The following is a 20212-nucleotide window of genomic DNA, read 5'->3' as shown; positions in this document are numbered from 1 at the left end:
CCCCCCCTTTTCCTGTCAGCTCCTATTACAGTGGAGTCGTCTCCCACCCCCGTACATAATTCATAAGTGTTGAGCTCTGATAAATGCATCCGTGAGGCTTTAGATAGAAGGCTTCTATCGGGTCGTTGAGTGTAATTCTCCCCAACTTCTGCCCCCGCCATCGCTAGAAGAAAAAAAAAAAACACAATAGAAAAACAGGATAGGACAGTAGCATCCAATTTTCCAGCTTCCCAAAAAAGCCATCTATGTGGAAATGGAGCCCTCTCTGCCGCATAACAACAAACTGTATACAATTCATAATGGAGCGAGATAGGAGGAGAGGCAGCATGAGAGTGAAAGCAAAAAAGATAACAATAGGAAGCAAAAGAAGAAGAAGAGAACAGAGGAGTGGCTTGGTACCTATGGCTCTCACAATTTCTCCATGTTCTCCTTCTCAGCCGACAGTCTCAAAGGTGTGTTAAATCGCCTTCTTCCCGAGGTGCTCTCTGATACTTAGGCCTTACAATTTGGGGAGCTATTATTTCTCTCAGTGGGTGCTGGATTCATTGTTTCCTCCTCTCTCTCTCCCTGTTTGGAGCCTTTCTTTCTTTCATTCTCTTCCCTCTCCATGTCTGTCTCGCCTCCCACTTCTCTCCTTTGTTCTTCATTTAAAATTCTAGTCATACAATATCCGACGCCTCCATTCGTTTGCAGTATTGCCCACCAGGGGTTGCAGCAGCATTCCTCAGCCTGGAAATTCAATACAATAAACGCCAATAGCGCCGTTATGTGATATCAACAAAAACATAACTTCCTTTTCATACCTTTATTGCTTAGCAGACACAGAACCCATCGCGGGATATTATGTTTAACACTGTTCTTCAATGCTGAAGGCTCATATGTTGTTACACTCAGCTTTCTTTTACCCAATACAAAGAGCCTGTGCACAGGTCTTAACCTATTTCCCTAATATGTCATAATTAGGTATTCAAAAGAGATGTGAGGCCTGCCAGAGTGCCCCAGCGCTTCCATCAGATGGAAGTATGACTGAGAAGCCTTGAGAAAGTGGCAGCAGGCAGGGATGTGCTTTATCACAGCGATATGGTTACACTCACACACTGCTGAGCCAGCAGATTGGTAAAACAGTAGCCTATACTTCAATAAATGCTGGATTTATGATCTCCGCTCTCCTCCCCCCCCCCCCCCCCCCCCCCCCCCCCCCTTTCCTCTCTGCCTCCTTTCATTCTCTCCATCTTTCTCCCCCTCTCGTCGCACGTGCGTCTTTGAGAATCAATTATTGAGAAGTATTATTTTAGCTATGCTTCATAGATGAATCGGATAGGTCCTCACACACACTGTGTTGTTATATGGGATTAACTTCATGCTTCTTCTCCCATCTGTAGTCATCATCGGCACACCACGGAACACCAGGGATTATTCACAAAGAGATTTCTCATCTGGTTTAATAAGAAATCCGCTGCTCTCTTGCCACTCTCTCCCTTCTCTCTCCCTCTGTTTGGTATGAGCTTTCTAGTCTTTCTAAAAACACTTTCCATCTGCCGCAGTGCCAAAGGACCCAAACCCCCAGTGGCGAAGGGTGGCATGGAGCCACGACTGCACCCTGCTCGCCTATGCCGACAGCACTGGCACCGTGCGCCTCTTCGACCTCATGGGCAGCGAACTCTTCGTCATCCCGCCGGTAACAGTGCCAGTCCTTTGACGTCATCAAACAACCCCGTTTCCCCTCCCAGCTACCTTTGCATCTAAAATGTTTTTCGTGTGCATCAATCAGACACAACAAATGGAAACTCAGCACTAACTCAGCTTTTTTTCATTTGGTATTTCCACATTTTTCTTAGAGGATCGGTTCAGCTTAACATAACAACGTATTTATCATATGAATTAATGTCTAAACTCTCCCTAATTTATCATTTGAAAGAACTGTACCGCCTGATTCCATTTTGATTAATTAAATTATTGAATAGAAATGGGAGCATGCGGTTTCTTATCCTTACTTAATGCTAACATGCTACAGCAGATTTGGCTGTGTTTGTAACTTTACAGTCACAGAGTTATGAGAGAACCAAACATCCACAATCTTGCTCCAGAGACTGGATGGGCTATGTGCTGTTCTTTCAGCGTAGCATACATTTACCGGGCACTTTGAGCTGCCTGTCACCTTTTTAAAGAAAACATGTCAGACACCCACTCTGTGCTCTCTGTGTCTGTCAGGCCTGCTTTCTTCATTCACTGTCTCATCTCTTTCTTCTTCCCCATTTGCTCATAGTGTCCCACTCTTTCCCTTCTTCATCACCTCCTCCTTTCTTTAATTTTTCACACAAGCGCTGCTCCCTAGATTCTCCTCTCCTCCCCTACTCTAGCATTTCTCTCATTCTTGCATATCTGTCTCTCAGTAGCTCTCCTCATGCTGCCACTTTAAGCATTCCGTTCCCCCTCCCTTTAAGGCCCTCTGTTTGCTACATAGTATCATTCCTTCATTTCTATCCATCATTTTTTCTGTTTCTCTAGTGGCCCCGTCAGGGGCGATGAGCGCAGATACTCGTCCTTTCACCCCAGCCATCTCTCACCGTCTGTGATCTTCATTCCTTTAGTGCAACTCTACATTGTTATGTATCTAAAGTATGTGTGTTTGCACACTCACACCTGCACCCCCCAGCCCGGTTGTGTTGTTTCTCTTGTTTGTCACTGTTAAGTTCACAAACCGTTGACTCGCTGCTATTTCTGAAGGATAAAAAAACATCAGTTTGACAGAAAGTATGCATAGATGATTTTTTTTAAATTAGCATCCCTACCTCCCTTATCTCTCTTTCACTTTTTTGTCTCTTATCTTTTGTTTCCTGCATTCCCCGTCTCATCCTTTTCTTTCTTAATCTTTTTTTCTGTCTATTTAATGTTCTTTAACAATTGCTGCTGTTGTCATGTGTCTTTGTTGTTTGAGCTGTACAAACTTGGTGGGGGCATAAACTCATAGATAATAATACATATTTATTTGATTTCCTCTACCATTTACTTCAGTCACTTTCACACCACCGCTGACTCTTCTTTCTCATCTCTGTCTCGTACCAGGCGGTGAGTTTTCCTGGGGATTTCAGTTGCGCGGTGGCGGGCCTGATCTTCCTGAAGTACACAGCCAGCGCCCAGTGGTCAGCCGAGCTGCTCGTTATCACGTACGGCGGTGCACTCAAGAGTTACCTAGTCAGGTGAGAGACTCCTTGTTTATGATAGGCTCTGTGGTCTAAATTATTTCCTTTTCTGTTTCCAAAACTCCCCAAGCCAGATAACTAACGTATTTAAAGAGACGAGAAGAACGAGGAAGCAGGTTGAAACCTACACTCACAATAACAACGTTCAAACAATCATCATATTTAAATACACAAGATTTGTAGCTGTCCCATTTCTGGAGCTTTTATCAGCTGCTTTAGTATCATCTGGTTTAAATGCATGCACTGTATACACTAACCTTTCTAGGACACTGCACCCTATTTGTGGTAAGATGGGTGCTGCATGTTTCTCTACATGTAAACTTTAAGGGGACTGATACCTCTCTTTGCATAGCAATTCCCCTACGTGCCAATCCTAATACACATTTTGAATATTTAATTAATGACATCTGATTTTGTGCTATGTGTCTGCGTGTGTGCTTTCCTCATGGCTGCCTGCACCATCCCTATCAATTTAGCTTTATTATTTAATATGGCATTATTTGAGAGATTTCCCATTTCATTCTGTATGATTGCCGTTGTCACAACAAGCCTTGGTGTGCTGACACTCCCAAGTCACAGGATGAGATTGTGTGTTGAATCTCGATCAGACGAGGTCCTGCACATGACTTTCCTTCATTTCTGTATGCACAGAGGAAAATGCTGATTTACTTTTCTATTACAGGCAGATAAATGGTGTTAGTGTGCATGTGTGAGGAGGTAATTAAGACGTGCGAGACATTTGCTCCAGATTTACTCTGAGGGTGCTGGTTTGTTTTGGAAGGTTCATTTTCAGAATGGATCTCACAGTCACTCCTTTTCATGTGACTGCATTTCAATATTTTTGCTCAAACACTTTGAATTAGAATTTCAGAATTATAGCTGAGGCTTGACAGTAAGTAATCTCTCTTACTTTCTTTCTTGGTCTGTGCCAGCACTTCTTTATGTGTGTCTGCTCTCACACACACAAACACACGCGCACGCTTTACAGTGGCATAAACACCTAAACGTCTGGAGAAAGTTGAACTGTGTTGTAGTCTTTCTTTCCTTCTCTCTGTGCAGTTTCCACTGCAGGGAACCATTTCCCCAAAGAGACATGCCCACACAAATTACACGACGTCTCCTCTAGTACCAATCTAATTTAGATTGCCCACTTAAATTAGATTATATATTTTGGCATGTCTCATTTTAATTGCAGCTGGGGTTTAAATTGCTCTGTCATCTTCCCCAAAACAGCTTTGTTGCACCATTAACATTTGGCACACCAGTGTTCATGTTTTGATTGTTTATGTGCCAGAGTTTAATTCTAGGTGGCTTGTCTTGTGACCAACCTCTTCCTCTCTCTTAGTGTGGGGACCAATCAGAACTTCCAAGAGAACCACAGCTTCAGTTTCTCCGCTCACTACTCCCACGGCATCAGCTCTGCTATTTACCACCCTGGCCACCGGTAAGTTATGTATTGCCAACAATCCAACACCTCTTCAACCTCAAACTCACACCAAGATAGACACCCCCAGATTAAATTAAAAACAAAAAGGTGCCAACAACGCATTTTGCATGTTGCTTCATTAGAATCGCTTTTTGCTTGATTGCCATAAAGGTGACTCCCTTTTTCAGTTCTGGTGCACATACATGTGAGTTTTGGGAGCGCCTACCAACACATGCGGTGAAATAACACTACCTAGTCCGTTTTTTGGGGGATTGCCTAGATCAGAAACCATGGGATTCAACAAATCATCCAGATTTGGCTCCACCCACAGATTGAGAACTTTGTGCATTGAGAACTACTTTGCAAAGGTGCGTCATGTTTTTCTCACTAGCCAATCAGAGCAGGGTGGGCTTTTAAAAAGACACAAGGTAAAATACAGCGTTTCACACACTGGGTGAATATAGGTACAGTCTACTCAAATGGACAGTATAACAAAAATTAAGTTTCTTTTTAACATTAGGATATAAACATGTTGTCGTAAACTGCTGAAATAATAACTTTAGTCCAATTTTATATGACATTTTTATAGCTTGTATTATTTTTCAATAATAACAAGTTTACATTCCCCAATACAAATGCCCTTCAAAACGTCAGCAATAGAAAGGAAGCGGGCAATAGCAACTATAATTATACTCTAGAAAATTGGATAAAAAGTATTTCATTTCCATTTCCATAAGACAATAAAAGACAATTAGGTTGAGTACAACCGGATGAGTAGACCCAGAATGCATACATTTTCATTAGATACCATAATTCATCATATCCCCAAAATAAGATACATATCAAATAAAAGTAAGTGGAACAAATACAAGATACACAGTAAAAGAAACACATGATGCTATACATAACACATAATACATGATGTTAGATTACAAAAGTTGGAGGTTATTTACCGAGTAGATATAAAACATACTGTGTCTTAATAAGGGAGGCGAGGGAACTTGGTCGTATCAGGTGGCGTTTCAGTCACCTGGAGGCATAGAGATATAATATAGTTAAGACATACAAAAATAGAAGATATACATTAGAAGAAAGAGGATACTATACATAACATAATACATGATGTTAGATTACAAAAGTTGGAGGTTATTTACTGAGGAGATATAAAACATACTTGTCTTAATAAGGGAGGCGAGGGAACGTGGTTGTATCAGGTGGTGTTTCAGTCACCTGGAGGTGTAGAGTTAATATCTTTCACATACAAGCTATAAAAATGTTATATAAAATTGGACTAAAGTTTGACTAATTTAACCTATATGGCTCCAAGGAGTTCAGAGTATCCAATTTGCTTCCCTTTTTAATAACTGATTGATGATATTGCCAGCCCTAGGGTTTACAGGGACTTTCTCAATAGTAATAGAATATAGTTAAATATTTTTTAATAATGCTTTTATCTTTTAATCTATCAATGGCAGCGTAAATAATGCCTGTTGCATTCACTTGACAACCTTAGTGATTTTATTTTCTCTCGTGGCCTCCGCAGTCCGAGCCTTCTTTTATTACAACAGTGTTTCATCAAGAGTGTTGTTCATATATTTATATTCAAACATCTTCAGACATCCTCATAACTCCTTTGAATCAATTTTTATCCTTAAACCCATTTCAGATGATGCTACACGATGCCATGTACATCTCAAATATCTGGATTTGGAAGTAGCTGTGTGATTTCAAACGCTTTCATCATTTGACAGCTACGGGCAATATGAGTATACACCAACGTGTCGTCAATACGCTCATAAATAAATATTTATATTGATCTCTGTGCTACAACGTAATGGGAATTCACTCACATTACAGATAACTTAGTGTAACTTAATTTTACCATACGATTGAACATCTGCTTTGCCGACAGGTTTTACAGTTAAACACACGTGTTAACAGAACCACATAATGAAATATGTACCATAAATATCATTTGAGAACAACGGAAAACAAAGAAGAAATACAAGGCTTTTATGCAGACATTCTTCCACAGCCATAAGATGTTACGTTATGGAATGGGACCAGTTGTCTTACTCTGGAATAAGCGAACCAATCACTTTAATGCAACACCTGCAGGAATTGACTATAGCAGTCTAAAATGTCCTTGGCCCTACGGACCATATAGCATTCAAAGGTTTTGGTTAATTATGTCTGGCTCACACCCGTGACCTTACTGTTTTCATCACGCTTCCCCAGTTTGCCCAAACCAGATTTGGTTTGGCCGGTGAAGCTTGGTTTGGCAGCTTAATGGATTTTGGCAGCTACTGTCCAGTGTTTGCCAACTGATAGATGACATGAAACTTTAATGACCCATGTGTAAAAACTGGGTCAGCAACAGAGGGAATAGCATAGAGGTAAAAAAATAAAAGGCAAGGTGAGTAGCTGGGTGGGAAATAATAATTTCATAAGCTGAACATACAGATGAAAATACTGTATAATGATGAAGATATAACATGTTCAGATTGAAGAAAACACTATGCAATTGTGTACCAGTGACAGTTTTAAATTAGGTGGCACACAGATGGTATTACAGATACTCAGAGATGTTTCCAGATGTGCACTTAGACATTGTCATATTGTCATTACCATGAAATATAGAGTTAATTTACTGTAAATACATGCATATGCAGGATATGCAGATGTGCATCCGGAATGTGAGGAGTAGTCTTAAAATCAGTTTCAATGAAACCTTATATCATAGCATGCAGAGAAAGTGGCTTATTTCAGATGTGAGGTTTTATGTTAACACAAACAAATTTGCTCACCGTCAGTTTATAAGCTCACTCTCAGCTTTTGCCTCTTACTAAATGTCCAACTTCTCTGCACCAGGGGGCAGTGTTGAGCTGGACAGCCCAGCTTCATCCACCCTTACCCCAAGAGTTCCTGATTCTTGTCGCATCTGCTCTGTTTCACTGCAATGAGAGGCCCACATATCACTGTGGTCATTGTGGTATTTTTTGTGGTTTTAAAAAACAATGATTCCGGACAGATTTTTAACTCTGATAGATGTTCTAAATGGCATTTCATTAGTGTGAAGACTCACCCATACCCTGACTTGAACTCAGGATGATGTGACCACCTTAATTCGCTGATTGATCTGTCAGGAGGACAATAAGGGAACCTTGTGTGTTTGTGTGTGTGTATGTGTGTGTTTGTGGTGTGTGTGTGTTTTGTGTGTGTGCTTGCTTGTCAGATTGCTGATAGTAGGAGGCTGTGAGTCAGGGGATGACTGTACGTCCAAGGCCTCTTGTTGTGGGATTACAGCCTGGAGGACCCTGTCTGGATCGCCCCACTACAAACAGGTCACCAGCTACGAGGACGATGTCAGTGCGGTGAGGAGACTACACACATGTTCACACACAAGTTCATGCATTATCTAACACACACACACACACACACACACACACACCAACACCAAATAATGCCATTATATCGTCTGTCTGTTAGAACCAGAAGAGAGGTTTCTTCAAGATCCCCAGCTTCAGATTTTTTTCCGGACAAGGAGATGAGAAGGTACCACAGCTTTCTTCTGTCTGTCTCTTTTGCAATTAGAATTGAATGCCTAATGGCAAGTATCTGGCAGAAAAGATTTTGAATGTGTGATGTCCAGGACGGTGTATTCCGCATGAGCGTCAGCCCCGATGGCACCTTGCTGGCTGTCATCCACTTCTCTGGTCGCCTGTCTCTCTGGGACATCCCGTCCCTCAAACAGAGGGCCACATGGAGCCAAGAGCAACAGGTAGACCTCTAAGCTGCTTGTGTTTATGTGGGCGTATGCTGAATAAACCTGTTTGCATTGCAGTTGTGCGTGCCGGTATTTTAATGGTGCATTAGATGCTTGACTGAATGTATTAATGTAATCTCTGCCTGCCCTGTGTGTGTGTGTGTGTGTGTGTGTGTGTGTGTGTGTGTGTGTGTGTGTGTGTGTGTGTGTGTGTGTGTGTGTGTGTGTGTGTGTGTGTGTGTGTGTGTGTGTGTGTGTGTGTGTGGAGAGAGAAGGATTTTGTGTGTGTGTGTGTGTGTGTGTGTCAACGCCCATTAGTGAGGTGGTTTAGAGAGAACTCATATTTGCAGGATGTTTTGCCGGTTTATGCAGCGTGTGTGTGTGTGTTCTTCTTCATCGCCTGGTCTGTGCTGGAAAAGCTACTGTGCATGCGTGCTGTAAGTGTAAACAGGGTTAGCGGATTAATTTCTCCCCCCTCTTCTTCTCCTCCCTTCCTCTTTGGTCCCACCATCCTTCGGTGCTCCCCGCAGCCAGGATTTGAGGAGATCAACCCAGAGTGGAAGACATCGCTGGAGAGAAGGAAGAAAATAAAAGGTACTTCGGCCCGTAGGGCTAAAGAGAGCAGACTTTGTTGCTGACACAGCAGTGCACACTGGATACAATTTAATGATCTTTGACTTGCCTTATTCTCTGAATTATACAGTTATTTAGACATACATCCATATGGTGTCTACCAAGGCCAGAACATGTTTTCCTCCTTCACAGTGTCCTTGCTTGTTTTGAGTGTGTTTCTGTGCTTGTGCAAATGTGTGTATGCCTGTTTATGCAGCTTTACAGTCTTTTTTTGACAGTTTTGGGCCAGTTGGGATAACCGCAATGACAGCTTGTGTAAGCAATAATCTGTGCTAGTCTTTATCTCGTGCATGACAAGTGAGGAATATGTCCACATGTGTAAATATGTCTTGGAGAAGGAAGCCAATTCCAAAATGTTATTGGAGATGAGAGTATATGATCCCAAAAGTGCACAAAGCATGCATAAGGAAAGTTTTAATACACATTTCTTTAAGTTTTGGTCCCCCGTCCTCTGGTGCAAGCTTGTAAAACTTATCTCTCTCTATTACCTGTCCCAGATAAGGAACAGTACTACTCGCTGGTGGATGTAAGTTGGTGGAGTGACATTGTGTTGATTCTGGCTCGCTGCTCCGGCTCCGTCACCGTGTCATCAGGCAGGACACTGCGCAACCTGCTGGGGAAATCCTGCGAATGGTTCGAGCCCTCACCTCGAGTCACCGCGGCACACGACGGTGGCTTCCTCAACCTGGAGGTAAATGTCAAGATAGCTGTATGCATATGTGGTTAGGTAAACCAATAGAGGGACTTTGTGAGTTAATAGAGTGGCATGTGAGGCTCATGTAAGCATATTTAAGCGCTAGTTAAGCATCAGATCTAAACAACAGATCTTGGCCTTCAGGGCCTTCAAAGGCATATTATGGAATACAATTTTCAATCCTTTTATCCATTTTCTAAAATGCGAATTCTGTTCAGGGCCACACAGGGCTAGAGTTTGGCTCAGCACTTGGTGAGAAAAGGGCACTTAACGTATATATTGTGTGTGTGTGTGTGTGTGTGTGTGTGTGTGTGTGTGTGTGTGTGTGTGCGTGTGCGTGTGCGCGCGCATGCGTGCGTGCGTGCGTCAGTTCTTTTGTTGTAATTATTTTAATTATTAAAAATTTAAAATGTAAGCTCTGTTAAATCCATATGTGCATGGATTTGTGATGGATCCTTTGTACTGCCAGCTGAAAAGAATAGTCCGAAATGACTATATATATATATATATATATATATATATATATACCCCCATTTCTTAGTGTCATTGTGTAACAGCATGTGTACATGCATGTGCTTAGATCTCAGAGAGAGAGAGAGAATGCAAAATAGAGACTGCCAACTTTCTGGAAAGGTTTCATCAGCCTGCTTCAGCATAGAGTGGGGGCTGTTGCCGGTGTAGCTACATTTTATCTAAAGCTGAGGGTTTGTGTCAAAATGACCTTGAGCATTGGGCTTATGCTGTGTGTAACGCCTCCACAGATGTGGAATAATTCGACCTTGTGTGTTTGTGATGATTACATTTGCATCTTCCTGCATGTGATGAGTGTATTAGTGCAGCACTATGGAAGCTGCCTCAGCTCCTCATTGATTAAGGTGCTTAATGCGTTACAGGTGCTAAATGTTTCATCAACCCTGGCAGGGAGCCCCTCTGCTGGAGGCCAGCATTTTTCTCTAGTGAGCTAAAACCCAGACAGGAATCACTAAAAACATGAGCTCTTGATGAAGCGTGCAGGTGAAAAATGCGCAAAAAAAAGTTAGACAAATTGAAGAAAGTACTCTGGACAGCTTGGATTTAGATTTTTTTTTTTTATTGAGCAGCTTGACCTTGCTGTTGTTTTGTTTTTTGGACCACCTGCTGATCTGGCATACGGGTTTTAAATTAATTGGGGTTACCAGCTGAAGCACAACTAGATGAAAACTGCGCTGTATTGCATTCCACACTTCATTTTTCATTCGTCAATTCCTGCTGGAGAAGGAGTGTCATCAGAAAGTCATTCTGGGCTAAGGCTGTAAATCTGTCTCTTGAGTCTCAATCATCAGGAAGGGGCGTTCTTCTGTTTTGCAGCCCTTACTTTATGATTTGCACCAACAAGACAGATTGGTATTTTTATTTAATGTGACAACTGCGGCTTTATGATCACATCAAAGACGCATGTTAGCAGTCTAATTCAAAGTTATGTTTAAATCACGTGTGTATTTGATGTTTCTCTTGTTCATCAATTCCCTTACCATCATTTTTGAATTCCTCTCCGTCCATCCTTAACGTTTTGTCATCTCTCAGTTAACCTCCATCGCATTCGTAACGCCATATTTATGATCCACAGTGTGAGGTGAAGCTGGCTCAGAAGCGTGGGCGTCTGGAGAGCAAACTGAGCGGTGGGTCCAGTGAGGATGAGGAGGGTGATGATGGCGGAGACTCTGACTCAGACGATGAGTCCTCAGCCAAAGCCCGCTACTTTGGCTACATCAAGCAGGGCCTGTATTATGTGACAGAGATGGAACGGTTCGCCCCTCCACGCAAACGCCCCCGCACTGTAATCAAGAACTACCGTCTGGTCAGCCTGAGGTCAACCACACCAGAGGAACTGTACCAGAGGAAGGTAGGCATGTAAATCACTGAAGTATGCTGATGCTTATCATTATCCTTACTCTCTTGAAGATCTGGTTAATAAAGGGAAATAGCTTTTTGTCTCCAGAATGTGCTATACAGGTAAAAGCTTCTGTCAACATTGCTTTTTTTAATGGATCAAAACTAAATTCGTAAAAGGGATGTAGTTATCTTCATTTGTGTCCTACTTTTGGTTTTAAAGACATTCTTTTAAGCCTGTGTCTATTTTGTGTTTGAAAAATCAAACTTGGAAAGTGCTGGATCAGATAAAGGGAGAATAATATTTATATAACTGCAGTTTATCATAGGCTATTCTGTTGTTCTGTTGCATGGTTTTCTGTAAATATAGTCTAACCATACTGATGACCACGGTGACCCAGGAACTCTCGGCAATAGTTAGCACTGAAGCTATTTAAGTGTTTTTTTGACTTCATTAGAGGCACAGCTCTAGGGACAGTGGTCGGTTGGTCAACCACTTTGATCCGGACTGAAATATCCCTTAGTATCAGACGATTTGCCATGGAATTTTATACAAACATGTATGATCCCTTTAGGATGAATCCTTATGACTCTGGTGTTCCCCAGATTTTTCCTCCAGTCCCCAAATGAGGTTGACATTTGTGATTTGTGACTGTTGGATGGATTGTCACGAAATTTGGTCCCTGCATTCATGTTCCCCATCCGGTGAAATTGTAATCACTTTGGTGATCTATTCACTTTTCATCCAGTGCCATCATGAGGTCAAAACTTCACTTAGTCTGATACTTTTTGGAATCACCCAATCCCTGCAAATGTAATGACATTGTCCTCATTTGTACTTGTGCTTAGCTCTATTTAGCAAATGTTACCCTGCTAACATGCACACTGTGCCTATGTACAGCCTTTAGAAGCTTAGAGTGAATAGCCACTTGTTTGGTTACTATGGAGTGGCGTGGCGATGTTCCATCACAGTATTCATATTTCATAACATTTACATAATTTGTGTCATCAGTCTGGAAAGGTGCTTTTATTTGACAGTTCAGGTCTCATTTGCAGTAGCAGTGCTCAGCATGAGGTAGCATATCTCATTCTGAGCGTCACAATGAAAAGTCACATTCTGCCACTGTTTACTTTGGGGCAAAAAACTAAATTCATATGTGCTTAGGTGAGAAAATCTTTTGTCAGTGCTCATGCCTTCATGGTTGGATTTGAATGTTCTTTTAGCTCAGAAATCTAAACAGCAATTCCAGAGCTGACATGCAATTCTCTTTCTCACACAGTGTTATGAATTCATTTTTGCAAAGAAATGGATATTACCTATTTAATATTTCAAAAATACTCCATTCCTAATTCTACCACCCATTTTGTAAGGCTTTTATCATATGCAGAGTGATACATGAGTAACATCTGCCTCACTGCAATGTCAGTAATAATTTTTAAAGATCATTCGTCAATTCCCTTCAATGGCGGCTATCACATTTACCATGAATGTCCTAATTTCTTTTGGCTGCTTAATTTAGCAGCAACAGAAGGACGTCGCATGAATCCATTTGGTCACTGACTGAATTATAACAGGATGATCTGCAAAATTGCTTTCTGACTAAATAAATCCTGTGCCAGCTCAGTGAAGTGCTTTTGTGGGCTTTAGCTCCTGAGTGCTGTTGAGGAGAAATGAAAACCAAGCAAGATGTTCAGTCTGCTTTAAGGCGATTTCTCAGTCCCAAGGGTTTCTCTGAAATGCTAATTGCTTCATTAGAAATATGGCTGTTGTTGCTCCTCGCTACAAATTGCAGCGGAGGCAACAACATGCTCTGTCATAAAGCACAGTATCGGCTCTCAACGGTCCCAAGTTTTAACATGCTTCATCAGTCATTTTTATGACCCATCATCTACTTCCTTCTTTATCATTGTCATCATCATTAGAAGCCATTTGTCATTGCCATCAATCCTAACAGTGGAGAGTTACAAAGTAATATATCATTATTATCTCTTTGTAACACTTGATACCCGCGGCACTTCCCCAGCTGGTGCTCTCCTGTTGGAATAGTTTTTTTTTCTATTCATTAATACTACATGTAGGCGTGTGAAGGGGAGGAGGGGTGACTGTTTTGTCTGCATGTGTATGTGTGTACATATTGTCCGTGTCAGGGCCTACATAATGCTTGTCGTATGTTTGAACAGGTTGACCTTTCCACACTTCACACGCCCTCACACACAGAAATCATCAGAATGAGCCTGATCTGTCATCAGAGATACACCTCAGTTGAGGTGTCTAGTCCAGTTGACTGTGAATAGACCAGAACAAGTGATTTTGGGTTATTTCCTTAAGTCAGCCTCTTCATGTGTTTAGGAGTTTGATGATGCGATTTGTGGCTTAACCCTGCTTGAGTGAGTAGCACACTGGCAGGGCTGCTAACAGTTTTATTAGCTGAATCCAGTGGGAGAAGCAAGCAGTTTTTGATGTCCTCCTACGTGAGGTTTTACTGTGTGGGGTTCTTATTGCCCTCAAGGAACCACAGTCTGGCTAATGTGTTGCTTTGTACTCCTACACACAGAAAGAGATGGATACTGTGTGTGTGTGTGTGTCTGTCTGTGTGTGTGTCTGTGTGTGTGTGTGTGTGTGTGTGTGTGTGTGTGTGTGTGTGTGTGTGTGTGTGAGAGAGAGAGAGTGTTAGTGCACTTGAACACATGTACCCTCACACCCATTGAGTGGGCCTGCATAGACTGAGGTGTCATGCTGTTATTGGATCAAATCATTTTTTCAACATTTATATGATACAAAACCTTTTTTGGTATCACTATGGGTTAACATCTAAGCATGTTGGGCAAGTAGTAGTAGTAGTAGTAGTAGTAGTAGTTTTGAGTTAAATGCTAACATTAGCAAGCTAACATGCTTACTATGACAATGCTAACATTCTGAGGTTAAGCCTGTTCTCCTTAATACATCCAGGTGCTAGGCATGATTAACAAGTTGTGTTAATCATGTTCAAATTTGAAACTGTCCACTAAATTGGTTTACAACCAAATACCTCCACAATTAATAAATTTACTACCAGCCTCAGCATTCCAAGTAGCGTATGTTAGCATGCTAACACGCTAAAGTAAGATGACGAACAGGATAAACATACCTGCTAAAAATCAGCATGTTAGTAGTTAACATTGTCATTCAGAGCATGTTACCATGCTGCTAAATAGAGCTGCTAGCATGGCGGTAGACTGCGCTGTATTTTTATTTTAGTGAGCTAGAACTAACACTATGTGTGATATCAAGTCCCAAAAGTGGCTCTGGAGTCCTCCTTTGGTTTTTCTCCGTCGGTCCTTTTGATTTTCTTTCTTTAAATATCTCCAAATATTCCATTCCCCTTCAGCCATTCTCCTTATCCCTCCGTAGCAGACCCAGTCCATGCTCGGTCACATTGCACATTGCTACACAGATTGCAATCTGCATGTTAGAGCTGTTCCAATTTAGTCTTTAAGTATTAAGAGTGTGTACTCAGGATTTCGGAAGTGCCATAGCTTGTGCACAGATTTATTCAAAACCTTTGCTTATTTGTCCTTGAGTGTGATGAAAAATTGGGCCATGGACTTTTCTCCTGTCTGTGCTTTTTTGCCAACATATTTGCTTTATACACTGTGTGGTTTAAATTTATTTAAAGCATTTTATTCAATTCTGTTTTGGAACACAGTGCATGAAGACTGACTCAGTAATATACCCTTAGGATGATAGTTTGAAATAAAACATAAAACAACCCCTCACAGAATATGAAATGAGTTTAACTGATGTGCCGTTCTGTTTATTGTGTGTATTTTTGTACTGTGATGGAAATTCAGAAAAAGGAACTGTGTTCCTTTAGTTATTTAGTGTAATTAGTGTTATGTCTGCTCAAAACCTGGATACGATTCTCATCTCATTTCTTTACAAACTGAACCCATTCCTTCACTCGTCTTTTCCGTTAACATTTGAGCTAATGCTGTCTGTTTCACAGTGTGAAGACAACATGTTTATATAATCTATCGTGATCTCATAAATAGTTTGATTTGTGCATTTTTTGTTCATGCCACAGATTGAAAATGAGGAATACGGTGAAGCTCTGTCTCTTGCCCAAGCATATAATCTGGATTCTGACCTGGTCTACCAGAGACAGTGGAGGAAGAGTACCGTCAGCATCGCCTCAATACAAGACTATTTGGTAAGAGATAGAAGAAATAAGAGAGATAGATGTCAGGAAAAGAGTAGGAGGAATTAAGATGAAAAAGAGAGAAGAAGAAGGTTTGTATCAGATTTCTGGAGTTAATGAAAGTATGTGTCTGGTAAGTGGCAAGTAATGGTACAGCACACGCTTAAAAGCAGCACATTCCCCTTACTCTATTTCCTGCATCAGTTTTACCAATTTGTGGCAAATTTTCCCATCCTTCCCTCAAAATTCTGTATCATATTTTATAACCTTAATTTCTTCTCAACTCATTTCCCCTCCTTCCCACCCAGAGCAAGATCTGCAAGCGCTCATGGGTGCTACATGAGTGTGTGGAGCGGGTCCCGGAGAATGTTGACGCGGCCAAGGAGCTGCTGCAGTATGGCCTGAAGGGAACTGACCTGGAGGCCCTCATAGCCATAGGAAACAGGGAAGACGGGGGCAGGTAGGGCAACTCTCCAACACATGAACACACACCAATGCAAATTGCTTGAACACAAATAGCAGGAATGTCAGTCACATTTGTTTTGTCTCCCCTCCGTCAACCTTGATCTCATGCTGCCTGCCTTATTTTGTTTACCCATATTTACCTTTTAGCTACAGTTTGTGTTATTTCCTTGCCATATTCCAGGTTTATCATGCCAGGCGACGTTGACCTTGACGATCTTCCCTACGAAGACATCCTGTCTGGCAATGAGGAGCTGGATTTGAAGAAGGAGAGGGAGCAAAGAAAGAGACACGAGCTGTTGGCCAGGGTCAACTTCAGCAGGTACACAAACAGCCAGACTGTTGGTTAGTCAGCTCAGTTATTCAGTCAGACAGCAGAGGAAGACAGAACGTTGCAGCAGGTAGAAACGCTACAGAGACTAGACCATTTTATTTGAATAAAATCAAGATGACCCAAGCCTGGTTGGCAAGCATCTGCCTTGCTACAGGCAGTGTAGTAAGTACAGTAAGTATAGAGATTTTTTTTAAATTGATTCTTTTCCCCAGATTCAAGGTGGGGTGGTATTTAGGTGGATTATTGGTTAAAGAAAAAAATAAAATATGATATATATATATATATATATATATATATATATATATATATATATATATATATATATATATATATATATATATATATATATATATATATATATATATATATATTTTTTACCAATGACCCACCTAAATGTTTTCCGTTGATACTCTACAGCTGACAGCAACTACATCAACATCGTTTCCAGGAAAGCAGAAATGAATGTCAGACTCTACAAGTATATTATCCAACTTTTTATTTTTATTTTTTGGGGATCTCCTGATTTTTTTGTGCGGCCAGCATGTTCGACATCTTTGTCTTAGAGTGAAATGTCTAGGCAACTATGGGATGGGTTGCCATGAGCTGGTACATTCATTCATGGTCCCCAGAGAATGATTTGAAATGATTTCATCTAGCTTCATTATCTGGTCAAAATTGTCTAATTGTTTAAAACAGTGGTTTGTGACCAAATACTTGCAAAGCTAAAAATATTTATCAGCCTCAGCTGTACTGTGTTTAATGTGAATGTTGGCATGCTAACACTCTAACATGTTGTACACGGTAAACATTATTCCTGATAAACATCGGTATGCTCCCAGTGTCAGTGGGAGCATGACAGCACTCAGACTCAGTCTTGTCACTAAATTGTTGGAAGCTATTATTTTTCACTAAACTCTTTAAGACTGCACCACCAGAATCCAACACCAGTTTCTGACTCTCAGTAGCAGTTGTTAAGTTGAAACCAAGTCTATGTTATTGACTATCACTTCTGGGATTGCTTCGGTGCTGCAGGAAATTCCACCAGATGCATGTATTCTTGCCGATGTCCGTTTTCTTCCGCTTTCTTGGTGTTGGAATTCTAAACTCTGGTTGATTTACGAGGACTATGGTTAACTGCTCCTCAGATCTTTGGAGGGTAAATTGAGACGGCTAGACCGACTATTTGTCCTATCTGATTTTTCTGTCCCACGACAATTTTGCAGCACTTCCTTGCAGAGCTCAGCACCCCCCGTGATGTTTGTGTTTGGTTTAAAGAAATGCCAATAAACCAGAGCATGTTTTTCTCCCATCCCAGAATGCTATGTGAAGTAGCCAGACTCTCTTGCACTCCGCAGGGTGGTGATGGTCTGGCTAAGTGAGACTAAGGGAAAGCTGACTCTGACCGGTGAGAGTTGCCCAGTCAGCAGCTTGTTGCCACTTGTTTAAAGAGCTTAAAATGAAGTCATTATTATTTAAGGTATGAACTCTAATGATAGGGCTAGCAACTGCATTTTGATTTGTGTAAAAATAATGAAAGAATTAATGTAAAAGAGAGCTTGTGGTTGTGAGGTAATTAAGGTTTAGACAAGGTAACAATGAAGAAATGGGAGAGGGCTTTCAAATTGTACACGTATTGTTTGATTAGGTCACACACCGGAGAGAGGGGATCATAAAGGCAGGGACATTAATGAGGATGAGGGAGCGAGAGGGAGAGAACGTTGGTGGAGATTAGTGGGTAATCTGCTGGAGCTAATTTATGCCTTTGTTGTTGAGTGCCCAGGGAAAGACTAATGAAAAACCCTTTAGTGATCACTAATCACCTCTCACACACATGCGCGCACACACACACACACACACACACACACACACACACACACACACACACACACACACACACACACACACACACACACACACACACACACACACACACACACACACACATATCATGAATCACTCTTAAGCCTAATATGAGCCTATGCACTTGTTACACACATCTGTTAAAATTAAATTACAAGATAATACACTGAAATAAATGATGCACAATTAACATGCATACCCATACTGCTTTTATGCAAGAAAGCCTTGTGCAAACAGGTATTTTAGTTTCAGTTGCTAGATGGGGCTGTCTCTGTTGTTTTCTTTACCTCAGATACTTAACCAGTGAGGCTCGGGTCTGCATTTGAATTTGAAGGGGCGGAAAAACAATAATGTCTCCCCCAAAGCTCCTTGTTTAATTTTTTTAATTTAGATTTTTTTTTTTGCCTTTTAAAACTGTTTACCTTTATTGTGGACTTTTAGTCCATATCATATAAAGAAAAGATAGAGGATGAGAAAGAGATAAAAGGGAGTTAAAGAAATGAGAATGTACGTTAACATTAAAAAAAATTACATTAAATCACTATTGAATTACCTTCTTTACATCTGCCGATTTCATGGTGGCTGCCAGGCAACTCGACGTGTGTCCCCAAAGTGTCTTTACATATACAGCATGTATACCGTATATATACTGTGTGTGTGTGTGTGTGTGTGTGTGTGTGAGTGAGGCAAAGGCCCTCACTAATGGATCTGCCCATGTCGCCTTGAGGCCTGCGGCCAAGGCCTGAGACTGATAATAATTCTCTTAATTTCTTTTTAACTACACCACAATTACAGAAATGGCTTGGTATCGATCACAGATGCTGTGTGTGTGTTTTGTGTGTGTGATGCTCTTGTGTGTAGATAAGGACTGTATTTAACTATCACACCGAGTGCATCTTTTGTCCCTCCCATCTTTTGAGTGTGAGTGTTTCGTGTAAGTGTGAATGTGAGTGTGAGTGTGACAGTGTGCTTGAAAGACACAATCAACCAGGACGTTTTTTCCACCAGTTGGTACAATTAAATAACGTGTGATTATTCTTAACTTGTGTTGTAAAGAGAAAAAAAGACTTAAAGATTGCCATTGGCAGTTCTTGTCACATTTTCAATAATCTGAAATAAACCTACCCCATCAACTTTTGCTATCATATATAAGGTGCTGAAAGATGCTCATTTCCCTCTCAGCAAACACGCATTTGTTTAAAGGAATCAATAAAATGATAGCTGTTAATGTACTTCTCCAGCCTCTCTTGTTACTACGAGCTTTACCCCTATAGGCAGTGTGTTGTGTTTGCACTGCATTCAGTTATGCTGAGATGTAACATCACAGAAAATACAGACTTCCTCAGGACTTGGTTACTGCTTCATATTCTTAATTGTAATGCTCCAGTCTCTTTTAAACTGTATTGGCTGCTACATGTAGACAGTTTTATCTTCAAGCCTCTTTGTTATAAAACTGTGTATGTGTAAAAAGTAAAATTCCGAATCTGCCACTGGCCATTATATTATCTGCCCTTCTGAGTTGCTGAATACAACAACATGGGCAATACTGCAGTAGTTAGACTTAGACTTAGACTTCTCTTTAATAATCATTTGGGGATGCCTCCTCCAAGGAAATTGAAATCTTCAGCATTCGTTTTTAGCAAGAAGAATACAGTATAGAGAAAAAAAGGGGAAGACAAGTTGTCCCACTTAGACATCATGGAGGGATCTGAAATTGTCATCGTAGGTGCATGTCCACTGTGTGAGACATAATCTAAAAAAAAACAAATCCAGAAATCACAATGTAT

General features: G+C 41.0%; 1 protein-coding gene across 2 annotated transcripts in view; it reads left to right on the top strand.

Moving 5' to 3' along the window:
* nbas (NBAS subunit of NRZ tethering complex) overlaps positions 1-20212 on the top strand; it is a 158935-nt gene that overhangs the window by 7844 nt on the left and 130879 nt on the right. For both annotated transcript variants that reach the window (XM_034899544.1, XM_034899543.1), the window contains exons 7-18: positions 1545-1678; positions 3067-3200; positions 4549-4647; positions 7865-8003; positions 8119-8184; positions 8282-8410; positions 8926-8989; positions 9526-9719; positions 11329-11604; positions 15656-15781; positions 16078-16229; positions 16416-16553. In XM_034899544.1, coding sequence (XP_034755435.1) covers positions 1545-1678; positions 3067-3200; positions 4549-4647; positions 7865-8003; positions 8119-8184; positions 8282-8410; positions 8926-8989; positions 9526-9719; positions 11329-11604; positions 15656-15781; positions 16078-16229; positions 16416-16553 — 1651 coding nt within the window. The remainder of the gene's footprint in view (positions 1-1544; positions 1679-3066; positions 3201-4548; positions 4648-7864; positions 8004-8118; positions 8185-8281; positions 8411-8925; positions 8990-9525; positions 9720-11328; positions 11605-15655; positions 15782-16077; positions 16230-16415; positions 16554-20212) is intronic.

The sequence above is a fragment of the Etheostoma cragini genome, chromosome 18, assembly GCF_013103735.1.
Source record: "Etheostoma cragini isolate CJK2018 chromosome 18, CSU_Ecrag_1.0, whole genome shotgun sequence".
Lineage (NCBI taxonomy): Eukaryota > Metazoa > Chordata > Actinopteri > Perciformes > Percidae > Etheostoma > Etheostoma cragini.
This window is presented reverse-complemented; position numbering and strand designations above follow the sequence as displayed.